The 14,320-nt window shown below is 46.0% G+C and overlaps 3 protein-coding genes across 3 annotated transcripts; 1 reads left to right on the top strand and 2 right to left on the bottom strand.

Annotated features, from left to right (window-relative positions):
- Positions 1–1,415: 1,415 nt before the first annotated feature.
- Positions 1,416–2,911, bottom strand: LOC135633266 (protein EXORDIUM-like 3). The gene has a single exon (XM_065142552.1). It carries the CDS (start codon positions 2,825–2,827, stop codon positions 1,739–1,741), a length of 1,089 nt encoding a protein of 362 aa, XP_064998624.1. The 5' UTR covers positions 2,828–2,911; the 3' UTR covers positions 1,416–1,738.
- Positions 2,912–4,667: 1,756 nt separating this feature from the next.
- On the top strand, positions 4,668–8,446 carry LOC135633999 (transketolase, chloroplastic-like). The gene is made up of 7 exons (XM_065144100.1): positions 4,668–5,269; positions 5,892–5,982; positions 6,116–6,221; positions 6,313–6,595; positions 6,697–6,845; positions 6,935–7,088; positions 7,206–8,446. The coding sequence occupies exons 1-7, from the start codon at positions 4,754–4,756 to the stop codon at positions 8,160–8,162; spliced, it is 2,256 nt and encodes a 751-aa protein (XP_065000172.1). The 5' UTR covers positions 4,668–4,753; the 3' UTR covers positions 8,163–8,446.
- Positions 8,447–10,679: 2,233 nt separating this feature from the next.
- LOC135633587 (subtilisin-like protease SBT3.5) lies at positions 10,680–13,933 on the bottom strand. Its single transcript, XM_065143219.1, has 9 exons — positions 13,708–13,933; positions 13,512–13,609; positions 13,099–13,260; positions 12,411–13,018; positions 12,255–12,316; positions 11,941–12,180; positions 11,751–11,868; positions 11,478–11,649; positions 10,680–11,399 (listed from the first exon to the last, which is right to left on the bottom strand). The coding sequence occupies exons 1-9, from the start codon at positions 13,905–13,907 to the stop codon at positions 10,819–10,821; spliced, it is 2,241 nt and encodes a 746-aa protein (XP_064999291.1). The 5' UTR covers positions 13,908–13,933; the 3' UTR covers positions 10,680–10,818.
- Positions 13,934–14,320: the final 387 nt, after the last annotated feature.

The raw sequence follows: 14,320 nt of genomic DNA, 5'->3' as shown, positions 1-14,320 counted from the left end.
CGACAACTCAGGCTTTTGATTTGGAACCGTATCTTCTCATCCAGGATGCTGTTCTATAGATTTATCTTAGATTGCTTCTTTTAATACAGTGTTCACCAGAGCAATACTTGCGCCCTCTTCTCACTCATATATATGGAAGACTTACGGTGTCAATTATGTATTTGGCACCCCCACCAAAACACTGCAATCTAGACAAATGAACTCAAAATTCAATAAAAATCAATTCATATACGAACATAAAGTCTGAAGAAGCTGTTTCTGAGAATAATTATTGGCTTTGTACTCACTAGTCAAAACAGGATCTCTTTATATCTGGGTAATTGTAAACCGACCACCAGTCTCAAACCCCAATTACCAGTAGTGTTTGTCTGCCAATTGTTTCTTCTAACTATTTATTACTTTGTGGTCTCCGTTCTCAATGAGCATATGGCCGGCCTCATTGACAAAAGTGTACATCTCCACTGCACATGATTGCACCCCCCAGCAGTGGCACAGAACAATGGCCTCATTCTATTCGTTCCAAAAGCTACTGCAGTGGAGCTCATTTTTAGATGCTTCAATGGTTGATTGGTCCCCAACAAAGACTCGGGGCTTGAAAACTCGCAGACCCGACCATTGACCGGTGTTATCACCTAAATGATGGCATGATTCCCTAGAAAAAGAGGAGCTTTGCTAATAGTCTAGCACCTCTCTCACAAGCTACTCTTGTTATAGGCTCCGCATCTGGCGGATATGAACACTGCACCGCAGCTTCCCCATCGAAGGCCATTCCACTCCAAGGTGGAGTCACTGGTGTCACGGACGATCGTTCTTGTCCGAATCCAGTGTCTGACACAGGGAAGTATTGTGCTTCGGCATGGTAGCTTTTCTGCAATCATCTCGAATTCGTATCGGCAAGCAGTCGAAATATGAGGACTGCAGAGATCCATGCTGTCTTCTCGTTCCTGGGAAGAAGGTGGGGCACTGCTCCAATAACTCTCTTCTTGCAAGTTGGACAATCGAATGATTCAACGAGTGATGGACCTACTCCGCACTCATGCTCTTGGATTATTGTGATTATTGGAGTTCATGTTCAGAATCGCTCAGCAAATGCGACATTGTTCTGAATCCCTCCTGTTGCTCCAACTAGTTCGGGCCTAAATCGATTGCTGTCCCGATCCGGAAAGATAACGCCTTTGGACAAGGATCGACGTCCCACGGTCTTTTCACATGCCCCAGAAGCAAACCTAATCATCGATCGGCAGCGCCAGCTAGTGGACCACTTCTTCTTCTCCCTCTCCATCTCCGGACTACAACAGTACCTCCTGCTACATGTTCTTGTGACCTGAATGCAGACCATATTGAAAGCAGCAAAAAAGTTTGGAGAGGGGAAGAAGGAATGGCTGGCGTAAGGAGAAGGAAAAGCACAGAAGCAATCACTAAACCCCAAGACATTATAATCACCAACAGCAACATCAAGAGCGTGGGCCTGCCGCGCTCCCACCTCTCTCTCTCTCTCTCTCTCTGTACACACACTTCACAAGAACTACTAGCTTACTTCTTCTTCCTCTTCAGCCCTACCCTCTCTTCTTATTTAGCTAGATAGATAAGTAGAGGGCCTTGAAGCAGCCTCAGACATCATGCACACAAACAAGAAACAAGAGATCTTCTTTCACTGGTTTTCTGTTCTCTCTTCTTTTAGTGCGTGATGGCTGGCTACTGCTGCTGCTAAATATTAATGAAGAGTGGAATAAGACGGCTAGTGATCGAGTGCGTTGGGTCCGCTACAGTAGCTCAAGTAGGGATTCCAAATCCACTGCACCAAAAACTTGCGGCCGCCCAGCCCGTTCATGTTGTAGGTGGCGCCGCTGTGGCCGTCGAGCAGCATCTGCCCCGTGTAGGCCCCGCCCCCGCCGGTGCCGTAGATGCCCTCGCAGAGGTCAGCGATCTCGGTGGGGAAGCAGGGGTCCTCCCCGGCGTACCACGCGTTGATCAGGGGGTTGGACGCCATCTCCGCTAGCTCGTGGGCCACCACGCTGACCATGCCGTCGACCCCGACGTCGCCGTTGGGCGGGCGGTCTGCCGTCCGCGGCCCGAGGGCGAATGGCGGCACGGCGAAAGGGTAGGCACAGATCCCGGGGCACTGGGTGGCGGAGTTGCCGATCCAGGCGTAGGGGAGGGTGTAGCCAACGATGGCCGGGAAGGTGAAGTAGTGGAAACCGCAAACCTGGACGCAGAAGTCTTGGACGGCGACGTCCGAGGAGGTGAGGACGAGGTAGAGGCCACCCCGGGGGTTGACGGGGAGGGGACGGCGGGGGGAGTTCACGGCGTCGCGGATGACGGACTGGATAGCGAGGCGGGAGAGGGCGCGGCCGTGGGAGTAGCGGCGATCGGACCGCTCGGCACCGAGGAACACTGTGGCGGAGACGTTGGCACCGGTCTGGTCGGTGTACAACCGGACGGTGCGCCACCAGGCAGCGACGGAGGGGTGGGGGGCGGAAGGGGCGGATATGGAGCGAAGGAAGGCGCGGAGGATGTGCTTCTGGGCGGGCGCCCACGCTCCGTACCAGATGGGGTGGACGGTGATGTTGGCGGCGAGCACGGGGCCCATGTGGTAACGCAGCTTCACGAATTCCGACGACCCCTCGTACTTCTTCGACGCCCCGATTCCCGCAGCGGCGGCGGCGGCGGTCGTTCCGCTCCCACCGCCACCGACGCTCATGGTGTTGGCTGTGGCGTTGCCAAGGAAGTGGTGCGGCCACGGGCGCCATGCCGCGACGCCTAGCGGCAAGGCAATCGCCAAGGCTACAAGGGTGACGAGCAAGAAGCGGGAGCTTGTAATACACATTGTAGGAGAAGAGCCTACAAAGAAACGCCTCAGCTCTCAGTGGTGGTGAGGTGAACAGAGGGAGGGGGGAGGGGTCTCTTCTAAATAGCTGCTGGCTTTTGTTGCCCAATTCCGAGGACGAGAAAATGTGCGGAGGGATGCATACGAACATCTCGCTCTTCCTATTGGAGCAGACAAATCAGAAGGACGGTCGAGATTAAAGGACCTAGTGTGATGAACGGTTCTGAACGAGAGTAGAAAAGCGCGCCATCAAGTGGCGGGGGTTGAACAGTGGCAGACAGGTTGGAAGCTCTGTGTGTGTGGCTGTCAGGGCTGTCCCCACCTGCCTGCGAACGCATCCCCAATCCAATTTCGCCGTTCTCGATCGTATCAGGAGAACCGAAGGACATGCGAGCAGAGGAGTACGTATCACCTCGCCGTGTGGGTCCCGTCGCAGTCCTAACAAGTGAAACTTGGCGATCGCAGAGGCTCGCGTCCGGTGCTCTCGCTCCCCTTGGTACGCGGACGGCGACAAATCATCCGCGACCCAACCAGTCCGGCGTCTCGGAGGGAGATAATAATTCGGCGGGGGGGGGGAGCACATCGCTTTCGGGCCCAACCCCGCGGAAGACAGGAGTGGTGCTCCCCTTGTACGATTATTATCATCCATACTTCGCCTCATGCTGTAAATATAAGAACGCTCGGCCACCTCGCGGGGGTTGAATCCCAGGAGACTTGATGCATCGGTAGAGGCAGCCCCGCCCTCGATCACGGACCGAACTGATGGGGCGCCATCTGACGCACAACACGAGGGCCTCTTTTATTTCTCTCGGGGACATTGTCGCAAACAGTTGGTGGGGTCTGCAAATGCGTACTCTTTATACAGCGGCACTACGAGCGAGTGGCGCGTACACGGCTGTGCCGGAGCGCAATGATGGGGTTAGATGGTGGTGGTAATGCGTGCATCTACCACTCGCTCCACCGTCCGTCCGAATTAGGTCGGCGTTTAAATCATTCCGGTCACGGACGTCTCTTTCGAATCCCCAAATTGGTAGTGATTATTCTCTGCGACATCAAAGTCAATTACAAATATAATACACATCAAATAAACTGAGATCCTTTTGAAAGCGAAGAAGAAGCTTCGACTTGGCTAAATCCATTGAGCAAGCCTTGGTCAAGTGTAATTTGCAAGAAGATTCATCCGAGCCCAAGTAATGGACTCACCTAAATTAAATTTAATCCCATGCCAATCGATGGGCGAAGCCCAATTCAAATGTAGAGCATTTCGATTTGGCCCAATCAGCTACCCAAGCCTATTTTGTCTGTTTGTCGTAAGACGAGAGACCAAAACCAAATGATTTAAATGCCTCGATCTTCAAAGTCGAGCCTATCAATTTGACTTTTCATGCTCAAATCTGAATCGGAAGTGGGTAGGTGAGCCACATCTAATAAAGCCGAGTTGGCTTCTCAGCACTCATACGAGACCGCAGCCTTGTTTTACATGTCCCTTTCCGATGGATCATCATATTCTAAGTGAATACGTAATTGTCTACGACTCTATGGGAAGCCAATATAAAGAAAAACATTAAAAGAAGAAGATTACGGTGGTAAGGGTTTGGCAATGTGACAATGGCGCTTGTCCTATGATATCAGACTGTTGTGATCACCAGTCACGCATCCAACCTACTCATTCCATCATCAACGCGGTGGGAGGAGGAACTAATTACAGGCATTTGCTTTGGAATCCACCAACTAGAAATTAAAAGAAATAAAACAGAGGAAATTTTGGTCAATGAGACAAGATGGGCCCACAGCCAGCGCTATGATCGAGCCTCGCCTTTTTCCCTTTTGTTCTCTTCAACTCACGCCTTTCTTAACCCGAACCAAATCTCAGGGGGAGAGGGAAGAGAGGCGGATCAAACAAACGTAGCAGTAGACTGAGAGCCCATGGCCGCTTCCTCCTCCGTGAACGCCGCCCGAGCCCTCGTGGGCCTCGCCGTCTACGACCATGGCTCATCTTCCAACGCACGCCCCGACCGCGTCGCCCTCCCGGCCGGCGGATCCGCCCTCAGATCCCACGCCGCCTGGTCACTCACGTCCTCTCCCCGCTTCCAGCAGTGCGCCTCTCGCCGACGGCCCAAGCCCTGCTCCTCTCGCCGCGCTGCGCCCGCCAGGGCCGCTGCGGTGGAGACCCTCGAGGCCGCCGCCACGGATGCCCTCGTGGAGAAGTCCGTCAACACCATCCGGTTTCTCGCCATCGACGCCGTCGAGAAGGCCAACTCAGGCCACCCGGGCCTCCCCATGGGGTGCGCGCCCATGGGCCACATCTTGTACGACGAGGTCATGAATTACAACCCCAAGAACCCCTACTGGTTCAACCGCGACCGGTTTGTGCTCTCCGCCGGCCATGGATGCATGCTCCATTACGCCCTGCTCCATCTTGCTGGCTACGATAGCGTCAAGGTACGGCCTCCGATCTGTCCCGAGAGTTATTTCCAGATTCGACGATGATATTACCAAGGATATTGGGAACTTGATGGTGATCTTACTTTTGCCATCTTTATCTTCAGAGATTTGGATCGTTCTTCTTCTTCTTTTACCCATATACTTTGATCTTATCCGTGGTTTATGAGAAGTTCTGTTTGGTCGCTTTTGCTTGGCTAAATCTTAGATTTCTTGATCTATTCTATCGCGAAGTCTTCTGCTTCTTGACATATTTCTCAGCCTAACAAGAAGAGAATTTGATAGATATGGTGGTCCATCTAACTTTTTCTTTGTTCTTAATCGTGGGGATATCTATGTTTGTTTTGTTGGAGTTATAGAGTTTCTAAAGTGGGAGAACTTCTCGTTTGAACGGTTCATTCAGGCATCTCTATGTTAACCAATCTATTTAGCTATGGCCTGTCGTGGAAAACTCATATTAGTACACTCCACTTCATGGGTTGCAGCTTCCTAGATATAATTGAAATCTTGCATTTCATCACCTTGATTATGTGAATGAGAGCTCAGTGTTCAGTGGTTTCAGTGGTCATGCTTTGATTTGTATCAGACTGAAGTAGTTTCGATGATTGTAATCTGATTTTAGATGGAAGACTTGAAGCAATTCCGTCAATGGGGAAGCAAAACTCCTGGTCATCCTGAGAACTTCGAGACACCAGGAATTGAAGTCACTACTGGTTCGTTTCTATATCATTTTATGATTCACGTATTTGATTGCTTGCTCTGTCCAGATGTCCTGTTCTTGCTTTCTATTGATGGTTGGTTGTTAGGGAGTTTGAGATATCAATTAATTGTCACAAAATGTTGCAGGTCCGCTCGGTCAAGGTGTTGCTAATGCTGTTGGTTTGGCTCTTGCTGAGCGACACCTAGCTGCCCGTTTCAATAAGCCTGACAATGAGATTATTGACCATTACACGTAAGTTCTCTTCACGATTACCCAATTCTATCTTACTTATATTTGTGTGCTGCATTTTGTGCATAAGACTAGCTTGATTTTGATGGTGTAGATATGTGATGCTTGGGGATGGTTGCCAAATGGAGGGCATCGCAAACGAAGCTTGTTCTCTTGCTGGGCACTGGGGTCTAGGGAAACTTATCGCTTTTTACGATGACAACCACATCTCCATTGATGGTGACACAGAGATTGCATTTACAGAAGATGTTATTGATCGTTTTGAGGCTCTCGGATGGCATACCATCTGGGTGAAGAATGGAAACACCGGGTATGATGATATTCGTGCTGCCATTAAGGAAGCAAAGGCAGTGAAAGACAAACCGACTCTTATCAAGGTTTGTTTCCAGAATTGCTTTTTGGGCACCAAGGACATGGTCAACTGGTTGCATTTGCTTTGGGAGTGTTAGAGCTTTGACGAAATACTGAATTCTTGCAGGTAACTACGACCATTGGATATGGATCACCAAACAAGGCAAACACATACAGCGTACATGGAAGTGCATTGGGTGCCAAGGAAGTTGATGCAACTAGGCAAAGTCTCGAATGGCCATATGAACCTTTCTATGTGCCTGAGGATGTGAAGAGGTCAGAAACTATGTGATTCCTACTATAATTGTCGAATAAAAATAATATTTTTCTGTTATGTGAATATATGCACTGGTTTTATGCTTCAGTCACTGGAGCCGCCATGCACCTGAAGGTGCTGCTCTTGAAGCTGAGTGGAATGCCAGATTTGCGGAGTATGAAGAGAAGTACAAGGAGGATGCTGCAGAGCTGAAAGCTATCATATCAGGAGAATTGCCCGCTGGATGGGAGAAAGCCCTTCCGGTGATCACCTCTATTGACCCTTCACCTTCCGTTCTTCTTACAATATCTGTTATTATAGTTACATTTACGTTGTGAGATGAATTATACTGGAAATTAACTTCTTTGCTTCTTTTCCAGAGATATACTCCTGAAAGTCCTGCGGATGCAACTAGAAATTTATCGCAGCAGAACCTAAATGCACTTGCAAAAGTACTACCTGGACTTCTTGGTGGTAGTGCAGACCTCGCATCCTCCAACATGACATTGTTGAAGATGTTTGGTAACTTCCAAAAGGGCACACCTGAGGAGAGGAATGTTCGTTTCGGGGTTAGGGAACATGGGATGGGTGCCATCTGCAACGGCATTGCCCTTCACAGCCCTGGTCTTCTCCCTTACTGTGCTACTTTCTTTGTTTTCACCGACTACATGAGAGCTGCCATGAGGATTTCGGCCTTGTCTGAGGCAGGAGTCATCTATGTGATGACACATGATTCAATTGGTCTTGGGGAAGATGGCCCTACCCATCAGCCAATTGAGCATTTGATAAGCTTCCGAGCCATGCCCAACATTCTGATGCTCAGGCCTGCTGATGGGAACGAGACTGCTGGGGCCTACAAGGTTGCGGTGCTCAACAGGAAGAGACCGTCAGTCCTTGCTCTCTCACGACAGAAGCTTCCTCAACTTCCAGGAACATCAATTGAAGATGTTGAGAAGGGAGGATATACCATTTCTGATAATTCTACTGGTAACAAACCAGATCTGATTTTGATCGGCACTGGTTCAGAATTGGAGATTGCAGCGAAGGCCGCAGATGAGCTAAGGATGGAGGGGAAAACAGTACGTGTGGTATCTCTTGTTTGCTGGGAGTTGTTTGATGAGCAACCAGATGAATACAAGGAGAGTGTCTTCCCTGCTGCTGTCACTGCAAGGATTAGTATCGAAGCAGGGGTCACGCTTGGATGGGAGAAGTATGTCGGAAGCAAAGGCAAGGCGATCGGGATTGACCGGTTTGGAGCAAGTGCTCCTGCTGGGAGAATATACAAGGAGTTTGGCATAACAGCAGAGAGTATTGTTGCGGCAGCCAAATCTCTGTGAGGTAAGCTCTGTCAGTGATCACAAGGAGAATTTAGATTTCAGTGTCAGTTTGAGGATTCTCTAGGGCAAAGGAACCTTGCTTAGTAGATTGAAACCTTTGCCTTTAACCTGCAATAAAATTTTCAAATGTCCTTGAGCTTTTCCTTTCTCATAATTGATGGAGTTTTCTTCTTTAATGAATGATTGCATTTAGTTGTGCAACAAATCGTAATATGTATTAATTATTTGAATGTCGAATACTGTTTCGGGAATTTGTTTGGATTAACTAGTCCGTTTTACTCTCATCTTCCGGATTCTTTTGAGGTCATGCTGTCGGGTTCCCATAACATTCATGAGGCATCTTTTTGTTCAAAGGAAAACCTCCAGTGCAGGGTTGAAATCGCATCCTTAGTTTAGAGATTCCTTGGTTGATCTGTTATTTGTTATTGCATGCAAGATATATCTACTAAAGATATATCTGCTAAACAATTTCTGTAGACTGAGGACATGACGCAAAACGGTTGAGGATTTTTGCTTGTGGATTAAGTTGTGTCAAACCAAAGTGATATCGTTAATAAGTTAACATAGTTCTTATGGAAATAAAAGTTAATGGTGGAGATGATCTTGTGTATCGAAGATCTTCATTTATATTTCTCCCTTTGAATTGAAGTTTAGCATATATATTGTTATTTAAACTATAAAAACTAGCATATATCATTGTTAGCTGAAGTTTAGTTACTATAATAGAATGTCTAGTCTGGGATTTTGCTATGCTGAGTTTCCAGACCCGTAAGGTCCTTTGTCATGATATAATAGAACACATCTAGTTGGAGATTTGCTCTGCTGCATTAAAACATTTGTCTGAATTCTCCATAAAGCATTTTATGGAAGTGCCACTGCGAGCATGCACAATTATGTCGGCATAAGCACCTTCTTTGATAGTCTTTTTGTAAATCCCTTATTTTTTCTGAGGACCTTAAATTGCAAAACACGGCAGCGGTGGTTGAACACCCCATAGCTTCCCACCGCCTCTCGCTCTCTCTCTCTCGATCGAGTAAAACAGAGGCTGCGGTGAAATGGGAGCGTGTGGGAGAGAGAGAGAGAGAGAGAGGGAAACAGAGAGGGGATCGGAGAAGAAGAAAAGAGAAGGAAAAAAAACAAAGAAAAGAAAAGAAGAGTGAAAGGGAGGAGGGAAGGAAGAGAAAGAGAAAGAGAAAGGGAGAAGAAAGGAGAGAGAGAAGACAGGGAGGCTTCGGTGAGAACAGAGTCGGGGAAGAAAGAAGGGAAAAAAAAGGGTGAAGAAATAGATAAGAAGGGAAGAAAGATGAGAGAGAAAAAAAGCAATCGAGGATGGGGTGTGAGAGAGAAGAAACAGAGGAGTAGAAGAGAAGGATGAGGAGGGAAATAAAAAAAGAAAGAACAGTGAGAGACAAGAAAGAAAAGAGAAAACGAAAATGAAGAAAAATAAGAGAAATTTTGGAGGTTTTGTTTTGATACCAAATGGATTCGATAAGTCTAACAAAACTATATTATTAAATTCTCTTGTAATCTCATTAATTAGATTTGTGTTATGAATTATAGATGGGTGAATCATTATATTTTTAGATAATTAAATAATATACAAAAAATTAAAATATTTCTTAAAAAATTATATATATATATATATATATATATATATATATATATATATATATATATATATTACTATAATAATAGTTGTCTATATATGATTGGACTCTACAAATGGGGATTATATATTGATATTTGTTAAAAATTAGTTTTGTTTAGTTTTGATACAAGAAGATATATGTTATTTATTCAATGTTAAATATAATTCTAAACTTATCACGATGGTATAATGTGACAGTTGTTATCGATACTACTACGAATTATGTTCAAACGTATACAATTATTTATATTTACAAACCCTTAGTTATATTTATGCTCATTTATGAAAAGTTAATGATAGTACTATAATGATTTACGCTCATTGGCTATATTTTTATTTTTATTATGAAATACATTTAATTATATTTTATATTTTAAAAATATTTTTAGCTAGGTTATGAATTGATATACATCAAAAGTATATATTAAATGAATAAAAAATTATTTTTTTAATAAAATATTTATTTATGATAAATTTTGATTAACATACGAGTCAAAGTGTTTACTGAGCTATGGTTTGCTTATTTGATTATTTTTAAAATTTTCAGAGTCACGATTACTAATTGAATTATATAATTAATCTATTGATACACACACACACACACACACACACACACACACACACACACACACATATATATATATATATATATATATATATATATATATATATGTTATTTCGATTGATATATTATGAATCTTTAAAGAGTTATTAAATGTATTAAATATCACATGGGTGAATTGATTATTGATTGAATGATAAGATAAATATTTTCTGAAAATTATTTTTATAGAAAAATCTATAGGATTGGATCTGATTTCGTCTTCTTACATAAAAATCTATAGAATTACTTTTACACACCATCATCATACGCACGAACAACGTAACAGATATCCTTTTATTCCTCGAGAGAACTTAACATTGAACTTACTGCTACAGCAACATATAACTCGGCTCCATTATTACTTCATGTCTCGAATGCTCAGGCCAGAGCTTATAACTTGGACTCTAGGAGGTGTCAGAAAAGGAATCTACGATGATCACTCGAACCGCGATCGGAATCCTGACGGTATGGTTCCCACCATCATCCACCCAAGTCAAGCTTCCGAAAGTGAAGCCTCCTTGCACCTTGTGAAGCGACGTGAAGGTCACCTTAAAGGGAAGCTTCTGCTTCGAAGCCTTGAACTCCAGAACGGACGGCTCCACAACCATGTTAACACCTGGTGGAGAACGCACTACTGCCTTGTACTTGGATTTCTTGTCGCCCACATTAGTAACGGTCCTCCCGACCGTCACAGGGGTCTCCTTCAGGTCGGGAACGGAGATGGAGGGCAGGTTCAGGTCATACATACGTTTGTTATCCACTCCGGACGTCCCGAGGCCGGGAATGTCGTCCGAGGGCAGACTCAAGGCACGGTTTGTGCACGGGAAGTAGTTGCAGTAATCATCCGGATGGATATCATAAACAAGTCCAGGATCTGCGGCTTTATTAGGATCGATGTGACCTCCGCCATAGTCGAAAGCATCGGCCAGCTTCCGAGGAATCGCCTCTGCCTCTACTGGGAAGTCGTACGCATCGGTCGTGTATGCTTCAAACAGAGGCAATCGGACATGAGCATATAACTAAAGGATGGAGTAGAAGTAGTAACATGATGATATTTACTCACCGGTGGTGACAAGTGCTGATTTGATGGCAGCTGGAGACCATTCCGGATGCACTACTTTGAGAAGAGCTGCAACTCCAGATACATGAGGACAGGCCATTGAAGTCCCGGACATGAATTCATAAGAATCTTCCACTGCGGCCAAGATACTGACTCCCGGAGCTGTGATATCGGGCTGATCGAAGGACGTAAACAACAATAAGCTAGCACGTTTCTTTGTTGGTCCCAGCTGAAGATATATGCAAGAATGAGATCATGGATGCGGGGTGGGCGTACCTTGACCAGGTCTGGATAAGATACACTCGGCCCCCTGGAGGAGAAAGCTGCCACCCTGGGCGACGTGATTGGAATCCCGGCCGAGGTTAAGGCTGGGCTCACCTTCACCACCGGAGAACTGCCAGTGGTAACCCACCCGTGGTTAATTAGCTGCAACGCGTTAACGGGAATAGAAATCTAGGAAGCAAACCTTGTCGTCTTTTCACCATATATCCATATTTGCTCGTGTACATCTTTGTCTACCAGGACACATATGAAGCGTTCGCAAGGTAGGAGGTTGCTGCGTGGGAATCGTCCAAAGATCACACCGGCGGCTTTGGCTCCCTGCAGGATTCCCAAAACGTCGTCGAAGTTCCCAGCAGGCCCACTGTCAGCGCACAGCACAATCTTGCCTACTACATATCTGGAATGTATGTCCTCTGCAGAGCAACTACAATGGACGACGGAATTAACATCTGAACATAAATAAAGGGGAGAAACAGAGTTGTGATTGACAGTATCTACCTTGCAGGCACTACTAGGCCTTTGAATCCTACATCCGCCGTGTCATAGAACAGCGATTGTCCCTGCAGCAGGCTTTTCGTCAGCAAACCAATTAACAATGACTTGACCAAGTTGCCAAGCCTTAATTTGAGCATGCAACACATCTGCGCAGCATACCACCACAGTTTGTTTGTCTCCGAGGGTTATGACGGTCGGAAAAGATCGATCGATGGTGCTGGCAGCCACGGTGATGACGCATGGAACGTCGTTATTTAATGTTTGAGTGACGGGACCGTCATTGCCGCCGGAGAAGATCACCGTCATGCCACTTCTTACCGCGCCTAGTGAAGCCGGAAGGTAGCCATCCCCACCGATTGACAGTGACAAGATGTCCACTCCATCATCCACCGCGTCATCTATGGCTTGTAGTACGTCGGCTTCCCCGCATCTTCCTGATCCCCAGCACACCTTGTAGATCGCTAGCCGTGCACGAGGAGCGCCTCCTCTTGCTGTACCGGCACCGAGACCGTGGAAGCTTGCATCGCTTACCAGAGAACCTGCTGCGGTGGAAGCGGTGTGTGTTCCATGGCCATTGGCGTCACGGGGGGAGTCGTAGTCTCGCGCGACCTCAGACGGGTCGGCGTCTTTACTGTAGTATCTTGCACCGATGATCTTGCGGTTGCATCTGATGGGGTGTTCTACGCCTATTTCACACGTTCCTTTCCAGCGGGATGGGACGGGGCCATAACCATCGTCGTTGAAGCTTCTCGATTCCGGCCAGATGCCTATGTAAGAAAAACTCCCATTGACATGCTCGGTGACATATAATTAGGCGATCAGTGGTGAACAGATGCGGCTTAATTGCCTGTGTCGACAACTCCGATGATGATCCCATCGCCTTCCTTGCCCTTCTCAAGTAGTCCTGTGGGTTGCTGATGGCTATACCGTAGGCCGAGGTAGTCCCAGCTTCGCGTGGTATGGAGAGGAAAAGTGCGGCTTGGACTGACACTGATCACCTCCGCCAATTCTAACACCAAAAACGACAGTACAAATGGAATTATTACTGTAACTATGCATATCATACAGATTAGTGCTTTCCTTTTTTCTCTACCGATAGATCATATATCAATGGCCAATAAGAGAAGCTTTTGAAAGCTTGATATCGATCCTTCATGATCTCGATTTCAAGGTTACCCATAATACTAAAAGTTATTATCTAGCTCTTATGATTCATTCATGTTTTTTCCTGTTTTCGGTACGATAATGCATGCTAAGGACCTGCAATTTGGTGTGCTTGAGATGGCGTGAGCGTGGCCGCAAAGCCCGAGAAACAATGTTTGTAGCTGTAAACAATCGAATCGCGAGCCTTTTCCTTGCTGAAACAACACAAAGTTCACCGACCAACCAACTTTTAGCGCGCAAAGGAAAGCTTAGAGAATAGCAGGGGCGGCGAATTGTGACGGAGAATATATACCTTCCCAGCACGGCAGACAACATATCATGGTGGGAAGCAATCACAAGCTGTGGATCTTCGTATCGTCTTTCTCCAAGATCCACAATGTACAGCTTCGCAGTAGGGGAGGGCAGAGAGACACTCGCCTTGGTTGATGGGTTATCTCCAAGCGGGACCCTTTGGAAGTAGCTCCAAATGAGAAGCAAGATTACCAGGGACATGGAGGATAGAATAAGAAGCGAGCCCATCTTCGGCTATGGAGTGGCAGCATTCGGACAGTGGGCGCTATTTATAAGCTACCAAGAGAAAGACGAAGGTGATGGTCGACTACGTGAAAGGAACCCACAGGTCAAAGTCAAACTAGAATAATAAGATTGTGGGCATAGTTGTAAGGTTCCTTTGGAGCTACGTTGATTACCCGTGACATACACATTTAGGCATGATTATAATTTGTTTTACTTGTAGATTTGGAACTTGATGACTCAAATAATAAAAGTCGTTTATACTATTATTGTATGGCTTGAATATATAGAAATTGATTAAGATTTTTAAGAAATAAATAATAAAAAATATTTATCAATGACACACACTTTATAAGTTCATTTATTATAATATATTAAGATTGGTTAGTGTT

This window comes from Musa acuminata, chromosome BXJ3-3 (assembly GCF_036884655.1).
Source record: "Musa acuminata AAA Group cultivar baxijiao chromosome BXJ3-3, Cavendish_Baxijiao_AAA, whole genome shotgun sequence".
Classification (NCBI taxonomy): domain Eukaryota; kingdom Viridiplantae; phylum Streptophyta; class Magnoliopsida; order Zingiberales; family Musaceae; genus Musa; species Musa acuminata.
This window is presented reverse-complemented; position numbering and strand designations above follow the sequence as displayed.

Bases quoted from the DNA above. Each gene is read 5' to 3' on its own strand.
- LOC135633587 (XM_065143219.1), bottom strand. From the start codon at position 13,907: ATGTCCCTGGTAATCTTGCTTCTCATTTGGAGCTACTTCCAAAGGGTC. The intron at 11,869-11,940 runs GTTTGCTTCCTA...TACCACTGGCAG, and splicing joins TATGGTGAAAAGACGACAAG to TTCTCCGGTGGTGAAGGTGA. The intron at 11,650-11,750 runs GTACGCCCACCC...TCCTTCGATCAG, and splicing joins CTTATCCAGACCTGGTCAAG to CCCGATATCACAGCTCCGGG.
- LOC135633266 (XM_065142552.1), bottom strand. From the start codon at position 2,827: ATGTGTATTACAAGCTCCCGCTTCTTGCTCGTCACCCTTGTAGCCTTG.
- LOC135633999 (XM_065144100.1), top strand. From the start codon at position 4,754: ATGGCCGCTTCCTCCTCCGTGAACGCCGCCCGAGCCCTCGTGGGCCTC. The intron at 5,270-5,891 runs GTACGGCCTCCG...ATCTGATTTTAG, and splicing joins CTGGCTACGATAGCGTCAAG to ATGGAAGACTTGAAGCAATT. The intron at 7,089-7,205 runs GTGATCACCTCT...CTTCTTTTCCAG, and splicing joins GATGGGAGAAAGCCCTTCCG to AGATATACTCCTGAAAGTCC.